The sequence below is a fragment of the Castor canadensis genome, chromosome 12, assembly GCF_047511655.1.
Source record: "Castor canadensis chromosome 12, mCasCan1.hap1v2, whole genome shotgun sequence".
Classification (NCBI taxonomy): domain Eukaryota; kingdom Metazoa; phylum Chordata; class Mammalia; order Rodentia; family Castoridae; genus Castor; species Castor canadensis.
In genome coordinates, this window is record NC_133397.1 from 128,531,114 (window position 1) to 128,548,103 (window position 16,990).

Below are 16,990 nucleotides of genomic sequence, written 5' to 3' on the forward strand. Positions count from 1 at the left end.
CACGTCTCAGCAAAGCTGGGAGAGGAAGGTCCCACCCCATGGACAGCAGCCCCCTGACCCGGCTCTGGTCAGCCCCTCTACGAAACAAGCTCACTCACTACCTGCTGCTTCCCCTTGCAGCATCCCGACCAATATGTCTGAGGTGCATCAGAGCATGGGTTACTGTCCCCAGTCTGATGCAATCGATGACTTGCTCACGGGACGAGAGCACCTTTACCTGTACGCCCGGCTCCGGGGTGTGCCAGCAGAGGAAATCGAGAAGGTAAAAACTGGCTTCATGTGGCTGCATAGGAGTTTGGTAAAGCATAAGTCAGCTTTGTGGAGTGCGCTCATTTAGAGACAGGAGAGCACAGCACGCCATCCACTCTTCACAAGTGCTCAGTGTCTACTGTGTGCCCGTGACTGTCCTAGAAGCTGGGGACAAAAAGAAATCCTGCCGTCATATCTAACAGGACAATGTGTTCAGTTATCCTTTAACTCAGCAATCATGCATCCGGAAACTTACCCTAAAGATAGATGCCCCACTGAACCAAACGCATATCATGAGGTTATCCATTGCATTTGTAATTGCAGAATAGTCCTAGATGGGGAAAAGGATATGAAGAATTTTAGTAGGCCAATTGACAAAACTGAGCTATGAGCAGAAGATTAGATAAAAGTGTCATGTGATCCTGGGACAAGCGGCTGCAGGTGTGTAAGAGAACAACCCTGTTTTTAAGAAATACACGACATGACTAATTGAGTCAGAAAAATGTGTTTACGTGTGTATGTGGTGGGGGGAGAGAGAGAGAAGGCTTGTGTGTGCATTGTTTGTACCATTTTTATTATGACACATTTTTGTAAGTTTGAAACTATTTCCTAATAAAAAGTTTAAAATGGAGCTTGCATTCCAGTGGGAGAAGTAACTGAGTTGAAGAGAAGAGGGAAGTCCTGATGGTTGGGCCGGGGTTTGCATTTCATCCGGGAGGGCCTCACGGAGGCGACAAGGTCTGAGTGAGGCCTAAAGGAGGCAAGGAGGCCATGGAGACACTGGGAGGAATTCCAGGAGACAGTAGGACAGATGCAGGAGGCAGAGGCATGGTGGATCATCTTCAACATCCCACCCCCCTGCCATGTTCTCTGTCATAGTTCCCTGTTGTGCTCCCTCAAGGCTCGGTTAATCTGTCATTCCTCTGTTTATTTCAGTTGTCTGTCACCACCCCCGTCCGTGAGCACAACAGTGGCTGTGTCCACATTGTCCCTTTAGGGTCTAGTTCAACACCTGCCTCATAGCAGATGCTACTTAAGTATGTTAGATGAGCAAAACTGCAGGTGGGACCTTGTCAAGGGCTAGAACCAAAATGGTCTTGCACCCGCCATCTTCTGAAAGACACCCTGGGACTCTTCCTCCTCCAGGCCTAGCCATATCCCAGGACGCTGGGTGACAATACTGTCTCTAGCTTTGTAAGGCTGAAAGCCATTTCCCAGGAGGCTGCACCTGCCGGGTTCTCAGCTGCCTAAGCCACACTGGGGTCAGAGGTACACAGAGGAGAGGACACTCTGCCTAGCCTGAGGCGTGCATCAGGGAACTTGAACCTGTTTCAGCCTAGCTGGGCCTGTCATTCTGGGATGGGAGGGTAAGATCTGAGAACCCACAGTTTTGAACTGTGGGAAGTCTGGGGTGTCCACTTGCTCAACTTTACCAAATGGGACTTCTTTCTCTTCCCTAGGTTGCAAACTGGAGTATTCAGAGCCTGGGGCTGTCTGTCTACGCGGACCGCCTGGCGGGCACTTACAGCGGGGGCAACAAACGCAAACTGTCCACAGCCATTGCACTCATCGGCTGCCCGCCACTGGTGCTGCTGGTGAGGACACCGTGACCTGAGAGCTGACACAAGTCTGCATATCTCAGGGTGGGGGAATGGCTCTGGGCCAGCAGCTTTAGAAAAAGCTTTGTCTGGACTGCTGACGTCGAGCAGACCGGTGTCTGGCGGCAGCTCGTGGGGGAACTGAGTCACAGCATAGACTGTGAGATCCTGGAGTCTTGTGAGAGCCACAAGCTGCCAGTGGGGACATTCTGCCCACTCTGGGGAACACTGTTATCTACTCAGAAATCACTACTGTCAGAGTGGGATCCAGAGTGGACAGGAGGGTTGACCTGGCTCCAAGACTCCTGTGACTCTCCCCTGAGCTGGACAGGCCTGGGGCTTTTGAGGGTATGGGTCGCTGGACATGGAAGGTTACCTGGGCTGTCCCCCTGCCTCCCTCCCTTTCTATGGGTAATTCTGCCACCGCCTTAATCAAGCCTGATCACTCCCAGGCTGACATGAGTCTAGAGGGGTACATCACGGTCCCTCGCTTTCGGGGTCACCTCTCACCTCCCACATCCTGCATCTGGTGCGCCCTGTCTTGCCTAACTGGGGATCAGCTGTGTATGTATCTGCCACCTTGTTCTTTGAGGAGACCATGTTGCTCAGGGGAGCCAGCCAGAGAGGACACAGTGCCCAAGAAAGGCCACCTCCAAGTCTACACCCCTCTGCCCTCTCTCCCCTCCCCTCAGGATGAACCCACCACAGGGATGGACCCCCAGGCACGCCGTATGCTTTGGAACACCATCGTGAGCATCATCAGAGAGGGGAGAGCTGTGGTCCTCACCTCCCACAGGCAAGAGATGGCCCAGCGGTGGGTGGGGGGGAGCTCCCCCCGTCCTATTGTGCCTCACTCCCTCCCTTCTTCCCCATAGCATGGAAGAGTGCGAGGCCCTGTGTACACGGGTGGCCATCTTGGTGAAGGGCACCTTTCAGTGTCTGGGCACCATTCAGCACCTCAAGTACAAGTAAGCAGATGAAGGGGACACACTCTTGGCTGCCTATGTGGGGTTCAGGCCCTGTGCCCCCTGTGGACACTGGGAGGGTCCTACTGCCCTCTCAGCCCTCAGGCAGAGGCTGGAGGTGGCCAGGCCTCGTTCTCCAGAGGAAGAGGGAGGAAGCCATTGTGTTGGTAAGAGGCTTTTCTGAGCTTTCTGGTTGCGGCTCGCCAGAGACTGGGGTGTTCTAGTGATCACCCCACTTGTCCTGACAGATCCAGGACACCTGGCCCATTTTGCAAGAACCCACAACCGATGTAGGAATGAGTTTGAAAAATGACCGTATTTTGTAGGACAAGCCACCAATGCCAGTACTCTTGGGTAGGGTTTATCCTGTCCTCAGAGATTGCAAAGCGTTGTCGAAATACCTTATTAATTATAGTCTGCAAAAACAAGATGATCACAACACGGCTGTGCTCCTTGCATTCTGATCTGCCTTAGGACCCGGGAAGGACTGGACTTACAGCTGTCACTCACTCACTCAACACATTTGCCAAAGACCAGACATAAGCCATCGAGCTAGTTGACAAAACACACAGCTCAGAGCCCACCTCCTCTGTGCCGAGGTGCAGCTCTCCATGGGTCCTCAGTGGATCCAAGGGGATATTTTGCCCAGAAAATATCACCCTTCGAATGCATCTGGCAGAAAGGGCCAGTAGGTCAGCAGCATTGGGCCTGATTGCCTGAGCAGCTGTAGCTTAGGGACTAAGTAGATAGCTGGCTGGACCCCAGCATGTGAGGCCACCAGACCTGGGTCATACCTCCCTGTGCCCAGCTGCCGGAGGACACTCCGCTGCTCCTTTCCCTCTGTTCCTCAGGATCCCAAGGTGAGGGGGCATTCCGTGTGGAGGGTGGTCAGTTTTCTGGAGCTGAAGGTGGAAGGCATCTTACCGAGACAGCAACCCCAAATCACAGAGGGATTGTTGAAGTGAGCTTTAACCAACACGCACCTCTGCACAGTCACCGGCTGGCCATGTCCCCATTCTCTGGAGGACCATCCTCCATCTAGTGAGGGCCATTGACAAACCCGACAAGGGGAGGAGGGAAGCACCAATGGCCCTGGGGCTTGTGTTAGTCAGCTTCCCCTGCCTGTGACAAAATACCTGAGAGAAACCAACTTAAACAGCAAGGTTTATATTGGCTTGCAGACTCAGAAATTTCAGTCCATGGTCAACTGGATCCATTGCTTTGGGCCTGGGGCAAGGCAGAACATCAGGGCAGGGGTGTGTGTTCGAGGAGACTGATCACCTCACGGAAGACAGGAAGCAGAGGGAGAGCAGGGGACCAGGGACAAGGACACACCCTCAAGAGCACATCCCCCAGTGATCTACTTCCCCTACTGAGCCCACCTTCTCATACTCCATCATCAGTGGATCGATCTGTTGATGAAGTGAGGGCCGCCATGACAACCTCACCTCTTCAAGGTCCCACCTCCCAACAGTGCCTCCGTGAGAACCAAGCCTTCCGTACATGAGTCTCCTAGGGACATTTCACACCCAGACCACAGCAAAGCTCCATTTGCTTCTAGACGCTTCCCCAGGAAATGGTGCCTTCCCAAGCCTTTGCCACCACCCAGCTTACACCAGCCTGGGTCTCCACAAGGGCAACCTTTGACCTCAGCATTACATCTGTCCACTTTACCACATGGACGCATAGACCTCTGAGAACTGGCCCCAAAGCTTCTCCAACAGCAATCAGGACTTCCTTAGTTTTGTTTTGTTTTGTTTTGGCAGTGCTAAGGTTTGAACTCAGGACCTCAGACTTGCTACGCAGGCACTTTACCACTTCAGCCACTGAGCCAGTCCCTTTCTGTGATGGCTTTTTTTCAAGATAGGGTCTTATGAGCTATTTCCCTGGGCTGGCTTTGAACCAGGATCTTCCTGATCTTTGCCTCCTGAGTAGCTGGGATTACAGGTGTGAGCCAGTGGCTCTTTCCTCATTTTGAACGTGATGGAAGGTCAGAGGTACAGGCCCTGAGCCCCCTGGTGCCCGAGGGTCTCCCCCTCACTCGGGGGTTGCCTTAGGACCCCCTGCTAACAGGCCTGGGCCACTCTGTGCACCCCCCAGGTTTGGAGATGGCTACATTGTCACAATGAAGATCAAATCCCCCAGGGAGGACCTGCCTCCCGACCTGAATCCTGTGGAGCAGTTCTTCCAGGGCAACTTCCCCGGCAGTGTGCAGAGGGAGAGGCACTACAACATGGTGCAGTACCAGGTCGCCTCCTCCTCCCTGGCCAGGGTCTTCCAGCTGCTCATCTCCCACAAGGACAGCCTGCTCATTGAGGAGTACTCTGTCACTCAGACCACGCTGGACCAGGTGAGTCCTCGGGCACCCAGGGAGAGCGGGCTGGGCAAAGACGGGGCCACAATGCCCACCATGCATGGACACTGACACCCTGGGCCCTCGGTCCCGTAGGGTAAAGCCTGGCATTTCTGAAATTGTTTTCTAGAGCTGGGTGCAGTGGCTAACACCTGTAATCCCAGCTATTTGGGATGCTTAGGGTTCAAGGCTTAAGCAAAATGTTCTTGAGACCCCATCTCAATTAGTGATGGGCACAGAGGTGCATGCCTGTCATCTCAGCCATGTGGGAAGAATAGCAGAAAGGGCTGGGGTGTGGTTCAAGCCGTAGAGCACCTGCCTATCAAAAGTGATGCTCCGAGTTCAATCCAGTACTGAAAAAAACAAAAAAAAAAAACGCTCTAATAATATTTTAGTTATCAGCAATCCTCACTGACTTTTGCACCGTTCTTCCCGATACACTATTTCATACTTCCTGGCTTGTGGCAGTGGCTCCTTTTTTCTTTTCAAATCAACTTTTCTCACGTGTAATTTGCATGTAAAAAAGCACACCTCTCTTAAGGTTACCGCTTGCTAAGTGTCAATTAGTGGGTGCTCCGAGGGTGGGTTTTGAAGATGCAATTTTTGTTGTAGCAAAATGTCTGCAAGATGAAGTCCACCTTTTCAACTGCTTTTAAGTGCACAGCCCGCGGTGCTGAGCACATTCACTTGTTGTGACACTGTCACTGCCACCACCTGCAGGACATCCTCATCTTACCTCGCTGAAACCATCCATCAGACACTGACTTCCCATTTCCTCCTGCCCCCCAGCCCCTGACCACTACCATTCTACTTTATTTGTTATTTTAATTTAATGTTTTTTTGAGATAGGGTCTTGCTATGTGTAGCCCAGGCTGGCTTCAAACTCATGATTCTCCTGCCTCAGCCTCCTTGAGTGCTGGGATTACAGGCGTGTAACACCAAGCTCAGCTCATACTACTTCCCGTCTCTATGAAACCGACTCATCTAGGTACCTCGTATTAGTGGAGTCAGATAATGTTTGTCCTCTCGTGATGGACTCACTTCCCTTAGCACAGTACTCCCGAGGACCCGTCTGTGTTGCAGCATTTGTTAGGATCGCTTTCCTTTTGAAGCCGAGTAATGTTCCATTGTGTGTATCTACCTACACTGTATTTATCCATCAGTCATTCATCAGTGGATATTCGAGCTGTTCCCGGGTGTTTTGGTTTTTTTTGTTTTTTTAAGTTTTAGTTTTTAATACATGACCTTAAAGACAGTTCAATAAAGTTTTAGGAAGGCAAGTCTCTGAGCCCCAGGGGGAGCTGGCAGGCCTGATCACCTGCCCCTTCTTGTCAGCTCTATTCAAGTGAAGGCCACAGTGCACACTGAATGAATAACAGAACAGAAATCAACCACTTTTTTTTCTTTCCAGTACTGAGGCTTGAACTCAGGGCCTCACACTTGCTAGGCAGGTGCTCTACCACTTGAGCCACTCCACCAGCCCTTTTTTGTGATGGGTTTTTTTCAAGAACTATTTGCCTGGGCTGGCCTCAAACCACAGTCCTCCTGACCTCTGCCTTCCAAGAGGCTAGGGTTACAGGCATGAGCCATGGTGCTGGTTCAACCACCTTTTTAAAGTGCCTTCAGAATGTGAGGTGGCTGCTCCTGGAACCACCTTCCTTAGTTACCCCATCTGGCACCAGGGTCCTTTGACTCCTCCTGAGGGAACCAGGTGGCCCAGCTGAAGGGTCTGACAGCCAATCCTGACCCGGACACTGTTGAGGGGGCTCCCAAGGGAAGCTGGCTTGCCCTGGGCAGCACAGGAGCCCCCAAGACTGGAGGTCCACTGTGGGGAGCACAGGGCATCTTTCTGGATACACCCACTTACCCTCGCCTCTCTTCTTTTGCCCCCAGGTGTTTGTGAACTTTGCTAAGCAGCAGACTGAGACGTTCGACCTCCCCCTGCACCCAAGGGCGGCGGGCACCAACCAGCAAGCTAAGGTACTGTGAGCTGTTTGAGGCAGACTCCCAGCTCCTGGGCCCTGCTGCCCACTGGCTCCCCCAGACCACATGTCCCCACCATGTCCTCAGAGATCTGTCCCCACCACAGAGGGGAAGATCGCAGAGATCACAGAGGGAAGGAGAAGAGAGTCACACCTGTAATCCCAGCTGGGAGCCTGAGATCAAGAGGATTTCAGCTTGAGGCCATCCAGGCAAAATGTTTCTGAGACCCCATCCAAACCAATAGCTGGGCATGGTGGTTCACACCTGCCTGTTGTTTCAAGCTACGCAGAAGGCTGAGATCAGGAAGATCACAATTCCAGGCAAAAAAGTCAGTGAGACTCCATCTCAAAGGAAGAAAGCTGGGCGTGGTGGTGCACACCTGTAAAATAAAAAATGGCATGATCATGTCCAGGTCAGTCTTAGCAAAAAAAAAAACTGAAATCGTATCTCCAAAATAACCAGAGCTAAAAGGACTGGTGGAGCGGCCCAAGTGGCAGAGTGCCTGCTGCTGGGTGCCTGACACCTGCATCTGTCACACGTCGGAGTCTCAAGGGAAGGAGTGAATGTTGCTCTGTTGCCCCATGCACACGTGGTTAGAGCCAGGGCCAGGGTCTGTTCTAGGAGGACTCTTTGTTCTTTGTGGAAGTATCAAGGTGATGGAGGAAGAAGCCACAGCAGGTGTGGGTCCTGCCCTGTGGTGACATCAGGCCAGTGCCCTGGCCCAGCACTGGTGCAAGGAGCCACTGTCCCCTCCCAGTCCCCCCCACGCAGCAAGGGAGCCATGAAGGATCAAGCCTGGGGCTTGGGGATGGATAACTCAGCCATTCTTCCCCCCCCCACACCTGGAGAACAAAGCAAATCAAAGCAAGGCATTTCCCCAAAAAGCATGGGTCTGCAAAGCCCCCCGTTTTTGTTTTCTTTCTCTCTCTCTCTCTCTCTTCTTTTTTTTTTTTTTTTTTTTTGGTAGGACTGGGGTTGAATTCAGCAAAGCAGTCACCCTACTGCTTAGGCCACATGGGGTCTCACAAACTATTTAAGGCTGATCCTCCAGATCTCAGCCTCCAAAGTAGGAAGGATTACAGGTGTGAGCCACCAAGGCTACCTGCATCTTCCTCTTTAAAGAGCCAATGCCAGGAGAATTCCAAGATGGCAGCTAGAGGGAGGAAGCAGAAAGCGAGCCTCCCTAAGTGAAATCTTGGAGAGACACTGGAGACACACCTTGCAGGCAAGGCCACTGAGAAGAGGCAAAACTTTGACCCCTCCACACCTCCAGCCTACACAGAGCATCTCCACTTCACGTTAAACGGAGAAACCAGGAGGGCCCCCGGGCTGACAGACGCCCGCGCCCAGACAGCTTGGGAAGATGCAGACAAGGTGAGATTAGCAGTATGTGGTACTTCCACAGACAACCCTGGGCCAGATCAGCATAGCCCCCTGGACAGACTGACCTCCACCCGGGGAAAAAAGAGAACCTGAGTAATAAGCAATAAGAACAATAAAGACATGCAGCAAAGAGGGTGGGGCGCCCTGAGCGCTGAAGAAGGGAGAGGGGAATCCCTCCCAGAACTGTAAATAAACAAGTCGGGCCTGACCAGAGAGGCTCTGGTGGGAGCGGGGGGTGCTCCCTGCAACCAGGAGCAGGAAAGCTTGTGAAAGTGGCAGGGGGAGGAAAACTCCACAGGAGAGGGGGGAAGACCCTCTTCCCACATGAACTGTAAATAAACACGCCAGCCTGAGAAAGCGGGTGCAGTGTCACCTCCCCCAGTGTGCTTGGAAAGGGGAAAGCCTGTAGCAGCGGCTCCCGCACGGGAGAACTCGAGTAAACAAAGCCTACGGGGGCCAGGTGAGTGCTAAGCTCACCCCTGAGATCTGCATAAATAACACCTCCAGCTACAGCAGGCTGACAGCAGCCAGCAGGCAAGCCACAGCCACAGATACCATTCACAGAACTGTCTCCAGACTCTTTTTTTTTCCTCTCCCTACCTTTGGTGGGAAAACAACTGAACTACACCTGCATGCAGAAAAACTTACTAAAACTGTATTGCATTTGAACTTGGGACACTTTGTGGGGTTTTTTTTTTGTGCAGTTTTGTTCTACTTTATGTCTCCCTTTTGATGAGACAACTACAGAACAACATCTGAGGCACCATCTCCAGGATTGGAGGCTGAGGGACAAACACAAAAATTATTAAGACTGAAACTTCATTGCATTTGAACTTGGAGGGTTTTTTTTCTATTTTTTATTTTTATTCTTATCTTTATTCTTTTTATTTTTTATTTTCAATCCTCTCTCTGTCTCTCTAATGCCTTTTCAGCTTACGGTTGATTAGTACACTGTCTCTCCCTGTTTATATCTTTGAAACTTTTTTTGTTTGTTTCTTTATTTTGTTTTTTTCTACTTGATTTTTTTCCCTTTTCCTTTAACTTCTTTGCTTTCCATCCCCTCTCACCCTTCCATTCTAAATATCACCAGTGCTACTATTACAAGCCAGAAAATACTTAATTGCACACAGTACAGGGACAATAACAACACCAAGGGCAATGATGGGAAGACAGAAAAAACAGGGAAACCAGTTTCCCCACAGCAAAAAATTAGTACAGGAACCAGAGGGAAATGAAGAAAACAGATACTCAGATCCAGACTCCAACAAAATGAAGATAAACTATGCCAAAGAACCCAATGAAGCCCACGAGAATAATTTAAAGGAAGACATACTACAGGTACTCAATGAGAATTTTATAGAGATGATACTGGATAGGGTCAACCAAAATGGACAGGAGACACTCAAGAAATTCCAAGCCAAAAAAAAGTAGAGCATTTGAAAAAGCAAAAAAAGAAATAAAGGAAACCATAGAATCACTGTATAAACTCCAAAGTGAAACAGAGAACATGATTAATAAACAGATAAATGATCTTAGGACAAAAATAGACAACATTAAAGATGAAACCACCCAGGATATGAAAAACCTCAGAAAAAAGAACGAAACAGAATTGCAAAACAAAACAGAAGGCTAATCCAGCAGAATAGAACAGAAGACAGAATCTCGGAACTCGAAGATGAAATGGTAATTAAAGGGAAAACCAAAGAACTATTAATTAAACAACTCAAGACCTGTGAAAAGAAAATGCAAGAACTCACTGACTCCATCAAAAGACCAAACCTGAGAATCATGGGCATCAAAGAAGGAGAAGAGGTGCAAGCAAAGGGAATGAGTAATATATTCAACAAAATAATAACAGAAAATTTCCCAAATCTAGAGAAAGATATTCCCATACAGATACAAGAGGCCTCCAGGACACCAAACAGACCAGATCAAAATAGATCTACCCCACGACATGTCATCATTAAAACTACAAGTTCAGAAACTAGGGAAAGAATATTGAAGGCTGTAAGAGAGAAAAACCAAATAACATACAAAGGTAAACCCATCAAAATCACAGCAGATTTCTCAACAGAAACATTAAAAGCAAGAAGAGTGTGGGGTGAGCTCTTCTGGGCACTGAATGAAAATAATTTCAACCCCAGGATACTCTACCCAGCAAAACTATCATTCAAAATAGATGGAGCAAAAAAAGTCTTCCATGATAAGCAGAAACTAAAACAATATGTGACCACAAAGCCACCACTACAAAAGATTCTTCAAGGGATTCTGCACACAAAAAGTGAAACCCAACTTAACCATGAAAGGACAGGCAGCACCAAACTACAGGAAAAGAAAAAGCAAGAAGGTAGAGAGTAATCTCAACTTAGGTACACACAATCAAACCTTCAAACAACTAAGACAACTAAATGACAGGAATCACCACATACCTATCAGTACTAACGCTTAATGTTAACGGACTTAATTCACCCATCAAAAGGCACCGCTTGACTAAATGGATTAAAAAGGAAGATCCAACAATTTGTTGCTTACAAGAGACCCATCTCACCGACAGAAATAAGCATAGGCTTAAGATGGAAGGCTGGAAGAAGATGTACCAAGCCAATGGCCCCCAAAAATAGGCAGGAATAGCAATACTTATCTCTGACAAAGTAGCCTTCAAACCTACATTGATCAAACAAGATAAAGAAGGACATTCCATACTAATAAAAGGGGAAATAGACCAAAAGGAAATAATAATTATCAACCTATAAGCACCCAATGTCAACACACCCAATTTCATCAAACATACCCTGAAGGACCTAAAAGCATATATTAACTCCAACACAGTGGTTGTGGGAGACTTTAACACCCCATTATCATCAATAGATAGGTCATCCAAACAAAAAATCAATAAAGAAATCCTAGATCTAAAATATACAATAGATCAAATGGACCTACTTGATGTCTACAGAACAATTCATCCAACTTCTACACAATATACATTCTTCTCAGCAGCCCATGGAACCTTCTCCAAAATAGATCATATCCTAGGGCACAAAACAAGCCTCAGCAAATATAAGAAAATAGAAATAATACCATGCATACTATCTGATCACAATGCAATAAAACTAGAACTCAACAACAAAAGTAAAGACAAAAAACATGCAAACAGCTGGAAACTGAATAACTCATTACTTAATGAACAATGGGTCACTGATGAAATAAAAGAGGAAATTAAAAAGTTCCTGGAAGTCAATGGAAATGAAAACACAACCTACCAGAACCTATGGGACACAGCAAAGGCAGTCCTGAGAGGAAAGTTTATAGCCATGAGTGCATATATTAAAAAGACTGAAAGATCCCAAATCAATGACCTAATGATACATCTCAAACTCCTAGAAAAACAAGAACAAGTAAATCCCAAAACAAATAGGAGAGGAATAATTAAAATAAGAGCTGAAAACAACAAAATAGAAATCAAAAAAACCATACAAAGAATTAATGAAACAAAAAGTTGGTTCTTTGAAAAAATAAACAAGATCGATAGACCCCTGGCAAACCTGACTAAAATGAGGAGAGAAAAAACCCAAATTAGTAGAATCAGGAATGCAAACGGGGAGATAACAAACACCATGGAAGTCCAGGAAATCATCAGAGACTATTTCGAGAACCTATATTCAAATAAATTTGAAAATCTTAAAGAAATGGACAGATTTCTAGATAAACATGATCATCCAAAACTGAACCAAGAGGAAATTAATCACCTGAATAGATCTATAACACAAAATGAAATTGAAGCAGCAATCAAGAGTCTCCCCAAAAAGAAAAGTCCAGGACCTGAAGGATTCTCTGCTGAATTCTATCAGACCTTTAAAGAAGAACTGATACCAACCCTCCTTAAACTGTTCCACGAAATAGAAAGGGAAGGAAAACTGCCAAACACATTTTATGAAGCCAGTATTACACTTATCCCAAAACCAGGCAAAGACACCTCCAAAAAGGAGAACTATAGGCCAATCTCCTTAATGAACATTGATGCAAAAATCCTCAACAAAATAATGGCAAACCGAATTCAACAACACATCAAAAAGATTATTCCCCACGACCAAGTAGGCTTCATCCCAGGGATGCAGGGGTGGTTCAACATACGAAAATCAATAAACATAATAAACCACATTAACAGAAGCAAAGACAAAAACCACTTGATCATCTCAATAGATGCAGAAAAAGCCTTTGATAAGATCCAACATCATTTCATGATAAAAGCTCTAAGAAAACTAGGAATAGAAGGAAAGTTCCTCAACATTATAAAAGCTATATATGACAAACCTACAGCCAGCATTATACTTAATGGAGAAAAATTAAAACCATTCCCTCTAAAATCAGGAACCAGACAAGGATGCCCACTATCTCCACTCCTATTCAACATAGTACTGGAATTCCTAGCCAGAGCAATTAGGCAAGAAGAAGGAATAAAAGGAATACAAATAGGTAAAGAAACTGTCAAAATATCCCTATTTGCAGACGACATGATCCTATACCTTAAAGACCCAAAAAACTCTACTCAGAATCTTCTAGACATCATCAATAGCTACAGCAAGGTAGCAGGATATAAAATCAACATAGAAAACATTAGCATTTCTATACACTAATAATGAACAAACTGAAAAAGAATGTATGAAAACAATTCCATTTACAATGGCCTCAAAAAAAAATCAAATACCTAGGTGTAAACCTAACAAAAGATGTGAATGACCTCTACAAGGAAAACTATACACTTCTGAAGAAAGAGATTGAGGAAGACTATAGAACGTGGAGAGATCTCCCATGCTCATGGATTGGTAGAATCAACATAGTCAAAATGTCTATACTCCCAAAAGTAATCTACATGTTTAATGCAATTCCCATCAAAATTCCAATGACATTCATTAAAGAGATTGAAAAATCTACCATTAAATTTATATGGAAACACAAGAGGCCACGAATAGCCAAGGCAATACTCAGTCAAAAGAACAATGCTGGAGGTATCACAATACCTGACTTCAAACTATATTACAAAGCAATAATGATAAAAACAGCATGGTACTGGCACAAAAACAGACATGAAGACCAGTGGAACAGAATAGAGGACCCAGATATGAAGCCACACAACTATAACCAACTTGTCTTTGACAAAGGAGCTGAAAATATACAATGGAGAAATAGCAGCCTCTTCAACAAAAACTGCTGGGAAAACTGGTTAGCAGTCTGCAAAAAACTGACACTAGATCCGTGTATATCACCCTATACCAATATTAACTCAAAATGGATCAAGGATCTTAATATCAGACCCCAAACTCTAAAGTTGATACAAGAAAGAGTAGGAAATACTCTGGAGTTAGTAGGTATAGGTAAGAACTTTCTCAACGGAACCCCAGCAGCACAGCAACTAAGAGATAGCATAGATAAATGGGACTTCATAAAACTAAAAAGCTTCTGCTCATCAAAAGAAATGGTCTCTAAACTGAAGAGAACAACCACAGAGTAGGAGAAAATATTTGCCAGCTACACATCAGACAAAGGACTGATAACCAGAATATATAGGGAACTTAAAAAACTAAGTTCTCCCAAAACTAATGAACCAATAAAGAAATGGGCAAGTGAACTAAATAGAACTTTCTCAAAAGAAGAAATTCAAATGGCAAAAAAACACATGAAAAAATGCTCACCATCTCTAGCAATAAAGGAGATGCAAATTAAAACCACATTAAGATTCCACCTCACCCCTGTTAGAATAGCCATCATCAGCAACACCACCAACAACAGGTGTTGGCGAGGATGCGGGGAAAAAGGAACCCTCTTACACTGCTGGTGGGAATGTAGACTAGTACAACCACTCTGGAAAAAAATTTGGAGGCTACTTAAAAAGCTAGACATTGATCTACCATTTGATCCAGCAATACCACTCTTGGGGATATACCCAAAAGACTGTTACTCCAGAGGCACCTGCACATCCATGTTTATTGCGGCACTATTCACAATAGCCAAGTTATGGAAACAGCCAAGATGCCCCACCACTGATGAATGGATTAAGAAAATGTGATATCTATACACAATGGAATTTTATGCAGCCATGAAGAAGAACGAAATATTATCATTCGCTGGTAAATGGATGGAATTGGAGAACATCATTCTGAGTGAGGTTAGCCTGGCTCAAAAAACCAAAAATCGTATGTTCTCCCTCATATGCGGACATTAGATCAAGGGCAAACACAACAAGGGGATTGGACTTTGAGCACATGATAAAAGCGAGAGCACACAAGGGAGGGGTGAGGATAGGTAAGACACCTAAAAAACTAGCTAGCATTTGTTGCCCTCAACACAGAGAAACTAAAGCAGATACCTTAAAAGCAACTGAGGCCAATAGGAGAAGGGGACCAGGAACTAGAGAAAAGGTGAGATCAAAAAGAATTAACCTAGAAGGTAACACCCACGCACAGTAAATCAATGTGAGTCAACTCCCTGTATAGCTATCCTTATCTCAACCAGCAAAACCCCTTGTTCCTTCCTATTATTGCTTATACTCTCTCTACAACAAAATTAGAGATAAGGGAAAAATAGTTTCTGCTGGGTATTGAGGGGGTAGGGGGGAGAGGGAGGGGGGTGGAGTGGGTGGTAAGGGAGGGGGTGGGGGCACGGGGGAGAAATGACCCAAGCCTTGTATGCACATATGAATAATAAAACAATAAAAATTAAAAAATAAATAAATAAAGAGCCAATGCCAGATGGCCTCCGGGGCACTAGTGGCTGTGACCTGCAAGGTTAATCCTAAACAGTCCCCAACCTCCACCCCGGCTAGGTACAATACATTTTTATTCTGTTTGCCAGAGTTTTGCACACAAATATTAGAAAACCTGTGCCTTACATGTGTTAAATTGGTATACTTTTATACTAAATTGCTGTTCACTCCTTGTGTGTGTGTGTGTGTGTGTGTGTGTGGTTCTGAGATTTGAACTCAGGGCTTCATGCTTGCTAGGCAGGCAGTCTGCCACTTGACCGGCTCCATCAGCACAAAGTCAAGGTTTTGATGGACCAGTGGGTGACTTAAAAATGCCATTGGTGTGACTGTAGCATCAGGAGGACGTCAGACCACTTCTGACCCTCATTTTCCACACGGTTTTAGTCTCCCTGTGCCCCTTTCATCTTCACAGATCAGTTTCAGAACACTGTAGCCTCGGCTGTGATACTTCATCACCTCAAAGTTCGTTCTCAGTCCTAAATGCCGACTTAGTCATCCTCATAAGAGGATGTGGCTTTAAACCGGGTCACAGAAGAAGCCACATTTGCATCGCCCAGGGACTCTCTCTCCCTCCCACATCTCCTTCCCTCTCACCACACACAGCTAGAGTCACTCAGGACTCCAGCCCACACCTGATGGCTGGCGGTGGGGTCTCTCTAGTTAGAAAGGTCACCTGGGGGTCCACTTCTAGAACTTGACCTGGAGCCTGCTGTCCTGAGCTCCAGCTTGACCCTTTCCTGGTCCTCCACCCACCACCAAATGTCCATCTTCCCAGCAGCCATGGCTGGAGGAAGTGGATCAAGGGAAGTCTGGAGGCAGGGCTGACTGAAAGGATGATGTCTTGGCTTTTAAGCCAGTGGAAACAGCACCGAGGTGTAGCTCCCCTCTGAGAGACAAGCCCAGCCTCTAAGGACCTGAGAGACAGGGAGACAAACATGGCCTACAGCCCCGGGGGTCTCCCAGAACCACTCTGCCTTCCTCTGAGCCTCCTCTGCAGACTGCCAACTGTTTAACTTTTCAAATCTAAAAGCAGCGATGCCAACATTTCAGAACACCAGATGACGAGTGTCCACCCGTCTCTCCCACAGGCCTGACCTCCTTCCACGCTGTCAGACAGCCAGAGATTCAGGAGCCTTGGCCACACAGTCATCTGGACATCTTGTCATCTGGACACCTGGCTGGCCAGAAGCAAAAAGCCACAGCAGGAGGAAACCAGAGCTTCCGAGGGAGAAACTGAGCCAAGCCAGGCCAGGACATAGAAGTCCTGGTCCCTGCCCTGGCGACTCTGACCTCAGCATCCTTCATTTCAAGTGGACCTGCATGGGGGCGGGGGAGGCGGGGGAGGGGTGTGGGTACTAGTGGGGGTTATTTTCAAGGAGAAATAAAATGCACCACTCTCAGCACAAACACCCTGTGTGCACCATCTGCCATGGTTTCTGACGTCCTCTGAGGACGTGACAGCTCTGTGCCATTGCTCTGGCCCCCATGAGGGTTTTTGCCCCGGGAATCTGCAGTGCAGAGTGAAAGGGAGAAGACTGACTGCTCTCAGTGGTGCTCTGTAGGGTGGAGGGAAACGCCCAGCCAGCAACACACGCAATCACTGTCCACTGGCACAGGCTTTATCTGACTGTGCGTTTCACGTGTTTACCAGGCTCATCTGAGCACCAGCCTCACGGCTATGATTAGGACAGAGGCATGG

General features: G+C 46.9%; 1 protein-coding gene and 1 long non-coding RNA gene across 4 annotated transcripts in view; one reads left to right on the top strand and one right to left on the bottom strand.

Moving 5' to 3' along the window:
- Abca4 (ATP binding cassette subfamily A member 4) overlaps positions 1-16,601 on the top strand; it is a 125,470-nt gene extending 108,869 nt beyond the window's left edge. For 2 of the 3 annotated variants that reach the window (XM_020163928.2, XM_074050952.1), the window contains 6 exons: positions 121-262; positions 1,710-1,844; positions 2,540-2,643; positions 2,723-2,815; positions 4,913-5,162; positions 7,059-7,328. In XM_020163928.2, coding sequence (XP_020019517.1) covers positions 121-262; positions 1,710-1,844; positions 2,540-2,643; positions 2,723-2,815; positions 4,913-5,162; positions 7,059-7,154 — 820 coding nt within the window. In that variant the 3' untranslated portion in view covers positions 7,155-7,328. Of the gene's footprint in view, positions 1-120; positions 263-1,709; positions 1,845-2,539; positions 2,644-2,722; positions 2,816-4,912; positions 5,163-7,058; positions 7,329-16,379 lie in introns of those variants that run through there. The other variant, XM_074050951.1, reaches the window with a different exon arrangement.
- Positions 258-7,395, bottom strand: LOC141414972 (uncharacterized). Its single transcript, XR_012440006.1, has 3 exons — positions 7,302-7,395; positions 506-580; positions 258-414 (listed from the first exon to the last, which is right to left on the bottom strand). It is a non-coding gene; the product is annotated as an uncharacterized lncRNA (long non-coding RNA).
- Positions 16,602-16,990: the final 389 nt, after the last annotated feature.